A 4588-nucleotide genomic window follows, 5' to 3' on the forward strand; every position below is an offset into this window, starting at 1 on the left:
TGTAGTTGTCAGTTTTATATTAAAAGTTACACTACCACCTACATGAAGGATTTCACTAATGTCCCCCATCCTAGTTGAAGCCTGGGTCCTTCTACTAAAGAGCTTACTCGACAAAGATTTTTTAATAGGGAAATTGATGGAAACACTCTAAAAGAAAGAGATGTAGAATATCTCACATCCAGTAACTTACAGGATTCCAACCAGCATGGATTTACTGGGGAGAGATTATGTCAAACAAATCTTATTGACTTCTTTGAATGGGTGACCAAAGTAATAGATCAAGATGTAGCTTATCTGGATTTCAGTAACGCTTTTTACACTGTCCCACATCGCAGACTGTTAAATAAACTTGAAAGCTTGGAGTTGGAGTCAAAGATGGTTGAATGGATAACATCTTGGTTGCAGGACAGAAAACAGAGAGTCATAGTAAATGGAGTACATTCACAGGAGGGACAGGTTACCAGTGGAGTACCTCAAAGATCTGTACTTGGACCAGTGCTTTTTAATATCTTTATTGGTGACATTGCAAATGGTATTGAAGGGAAAGTATTTTTTTTTGCAGATGATATGCAACAAGGTAGACACACCAGGAGGTGTAAATCAAATGATATATGATCTAGGTAGACTAGAAAAATGTTCAAGAGAGTGGCAACTACAGTTTAATGCAAAAAAATGCAAAATCATGCACTTGGATCTCCAAAACCCTGTCACGATCGGGTATAGGAGTACACTTGCCGGAGTTAGCACTATTGAACTTGGAGGCGCGGAGTCTAACGCACCCCTAGGGCTAGATTTACTATCAGGCGTGATGCATGACGGCTTGAAGCCGCCATGCATCGCGGCGGTTTTCCGGCGGGTTTGCATTGCAAACAGCCGGATTTACTAATGGGCGCATATCAGCTTCAATTTGAAGCCGCCGGCGATGTCACGGCGGGATGTAATGCTCAAAGCCGCCGGCGGTTTTGAATAGAACTTGGCGCTTTTGCTTTAAATGACGGCGCTTTTGTGTAAAGGCGGTTTTTTTGAAAATTACACCTGTCTCCTGGCCTGTTACTATTGGCTATTTTCAAAGTCAGGAGATTTGACATCACAAGCCCTATATAAACCACTGGCCTGACACTTTTTTCTCTGATAGGGTTTAGAGGAGTTTTGTGAGAGGAGTTTGGAGGATAGTGGTTTGCTGAGAGTTGGAGTTTGGTGGATTGGTGGAGCGATATCTGTTTGAAGTGTGAGTAGTCCTGTGGTTTTTTCCTGTTTTGTACATTTATTTTCTCATTTATTTTCTGTCTTGTATTTTTTGTATTTGACTTGTCCTTTGTCTGTGTTACTTGTGTGTGACTGTGTGGAGAGTGTGTCTGTAGGTAGTGTAGTTTGTTCTTTGTGTTTGTAAGTCCTTCAGTGTTTTGTGTTTTTCTGTCTTCTGGGTAAAAATGTCCAGAGATAGGAGGGGAGAACAGGCTGAGGAGAGGGAGATGGAGGTTGAGGGGTCAGAGGAGGGAGAGGGAGAGGTTGAGGAGACAGGACAGGGCAGGAAGACCAAGACAGGGAGGAATGTGCGCTTCTCACATGATGAGAATTGTGTGTTGGTGCACAACATCATTCCCTGCTACGAGGTCATCCTAGGGAACCTGGCAGCCCGGACTCCTCTAAGGCGGCGTCACCAACTGTGGGGGAGAGTCTGTGAGGCCGTGAACGCGGTGGGCCCACTGAAGCAGACAGTGGCACACTGCCGCAAGCGCTTCTCTGATATTAAGAGGAGGCTTAAAGAGAAGATGGCCCAGGAAAGGAGGTCGACAAGGCGCACGGGTGGTGGCCCCCCACTTCGTATGGAGTACACCACGTACGAGGAGGAGCTGCGCCAGATAATGCCGGCTGAAATTGTAGAGGGCATAAATGTGCAGGACACCGACTCGCCCTCTTTTGGCCAAGTAGTTGGTGAGTTATTTGTTTTTTTTACCCTAACAGTATTTTAACTGCTTTTCTCTTTTTTAAACTGCTTTTCTCTTTTTAAAACTGCTTTTCTCTTTTTAAAACTGCTTTTCTCTTTGCAAACGTTTTTTCTTAATTGTTTTTTTTTGTTTTTGTTTTTCAAAGTGTATTTTTGCCTCTAATAGTTTGTAAAGGTTTTTTTTTCTCATATAAAAAAAATAAAAAAAATTGCAAACACATTTGTGCAATAAACAGTATATTTGGAAATTGTTTTTTTCTGGAAATACATTGTATGCTTTTTCTAATACATCCAGAATCGCCAGGACCGCAGTTCAGTCCCAGTGCCAGACCTACACCTCCACCTTCAGCGAGAGATTCGGGCACAGACGAGCAAGCAGGTGCGTGATTTCTGTTTAGGAGAGAAATAATGGAGTTACTTGATTTTCTGTGCAAATGTTGCGGTCAATGTTGTTTTTTTTCCCTTTTTATTGTTTGCAATGAGAAGTTAGGGCTACATTTTACTAAACTGATATGTTGCCTATAGAAACCCATCAGAATATACCTTTACTTTATTTATTGCATTCAACAAAATGACAGCTGAAATCTGATTGGTTGCTATAGGCAACATCTCCACTTTTTATAGCATGCAGTTTAGTCAAAATAACCCAGCATGTACTACACAGTCCAAATGATAATGGGTATTAAAAGGATAATAAGTGCATCCGTAAGCAGGTAGCATAGGACTAGAAATCAGGAATGCAAACATTGTGAAAGAATCTGTAGTTGCTAAAGAATATTCTTTCCTAACCAGTGTTCAGAATGCAATATACAAACATATTATATACTATATACTTACCGTCATTTTTCATACACAGGGCCCTCTTCATACCAGCCACCTCAGGCGGAGTCCCTGGAAATGTCCCCTGAGCCAGAGGATCTAACGACCATCACCCGGGTAACAGTGGATGCCCCTGTGTCTGGCCTCCAGGAAGTTTCACCTGGCCCTGCTGAACCATCACACCACCAACCTGCACCTGAAACTATGGACCCAGCCAGAGAAATGGCGCTGTCTATTGGCGCATTCCAGCAGCAACAGACATTGTTCATGGACAGGCAAACTGGCCACATGGCACAAATTGCGGCCCAGTTGAGGCGAATACACCGCTCCACTAGCCAAATCCCTGCTGCAATAAACCGGCTGGCAAGCGCTTTGGAGCAGACGAATGTGCAGCTGGCCCAAATGTCTGGGTCTGTGGACGCCATGCATTCCTCCGTTCGTGAGGGGAATGCCAATGTTATCCGGCTGGCAGGCCAACTCCAGCAGGAACTGATTGCCCGCTTGCCGGCCCCTTTTTCATCGGCCTCCACCAGTACTGCTAGTACGCCGAGCAGATCCACACATAGCACTCCTCCAAGGAGAGGTGCTCGCACCAGGGGTGGGCGAGCGAGGGTAGAGAGTGGGGCTAAGCACAGTGATATGCCAGCGAAAAGACGGCGCTAGGGCAAAAAATGTATTTTTGGGGAATGTGTTGTGTAAGCGTTATACTTTTTCTTTTATTATGTTGTAATGCAATAAATGCTGTTATATTTCATTCATATCATTCTTTCTTTTCTTCCCATTAAACAAGAGTATACTGTTTTCTTTAAAACGATGCACTAATTTCACGTACACATTGACCTCTAACTGTCACTTTACAGGGATTTTAACAATTACAACATTCACAGTACACACTATCCTGTTTAAAGGGTCCAATTTTATTAAAATATTCCATTAATAAAACCATTGCACTGACATAAAATCAAAAACCAATATATGTTTTTTATTGTATGCACTTACATTTAAAGTAGTTTGTAATGAGACGGTCTCAAATCTGCCTCCCCCTGTGTGCTCTGCACATCACCAAATGGGACACGGGCCCCTACTTGTTCACTGTGTACTGCAATAATCGGTGGGGTAAGTTGATGTAAAGCTAGATTATGTATCAGACAGCAAGCCAGGATAATATCAGACACCTTAACAGGTGCATACATAAGCACCCCACCAAATATATCTAGGAACCTGGTTTACATGAGTACAAACATTGGTACTACGTCCACATCAGGCAAAGATTCCAGATTCATACGCACTTTAAATGCACGTGGAGTGGCCGGTAAACCTTTACATCAGTAAATAGGATTCAATAATACAGGATGGGAAAAAAAAAAAAAAATCCTCAAATTACATGCCAGTTTGCCCATTTCCCATATACAATCCTAAAGGAGGAAACTTTGCACAAAATGGCTCTTTCTCTTATGTTAGAAATGGCTAAATAGTTCAAACAGCACACTGTTTGAACAATCTCGCTGCTCACAAGCAGCGCTTTCATTTTGGTCTATTGAATGGCGGTTTTCCGGCGGCTTTATAAACCCCCTAATAGTAAATCCGGCTGTTTGTATGTAGAACATTGTTGAAACCGTCATGGCGCTTTATACAGAGGCGGGTTTGGAAACATCATTTTTGGCCGTTTGGACGGCGGGTTTAGCCTTAGTAAATCCGGCGATGGCTAAACCGCCGCCAAACCCGCCGAAAGTCGGCGGGTTTACAAACACGCCTGATAGTAAATCTAGCCCCTAGTCTTCACCAGGGAGGCCTACAAGGAGGTTTGGTCTTAGCTGCTAG

At 43.1% G+C, this 4588-nt stretch overlaps 1 protein-coding gene across 1 annotated transcript; it reads left to right on the forward strand.

Moving 5' to 3' along the window:
* Positions 1-1716: 1716 nt before the first annotated feature.
* On the forward strand, positions 1717-3430 carry LOC142143191 (uncharacterized). Its single transcript, XM_075200900.1, has 3 exons — positions 1717-1935; positions 2244-2327; positions 2805-3430. The coding sequence occupies exons 1-3, from the start codon at positions 1773-1775 to the stop codon at positions 3428-3430; spliced, it is 873 nt and encodes a 290-aa protein (XP_075057001.1). The 5' UTR covers positions 1717-1772.
* Positions 3431-4588: the final 1158 nt, after the last annotated feature.

This window comes from Mixophyes fleayi, chromosome 3, assembly GCF_038048845.1.
Source record: "Mixophyes fleayi isolate aMixFle1 chromosome 3, aMixFle1.hap1, whole genome shotgun sequence".
Taxonomy (NCBI): Eukaryota; Metazoa; Chordata; class Amphibia; order Anura; family Limnodynastidae; genus Mixophyes; species Mixophyes fleayi.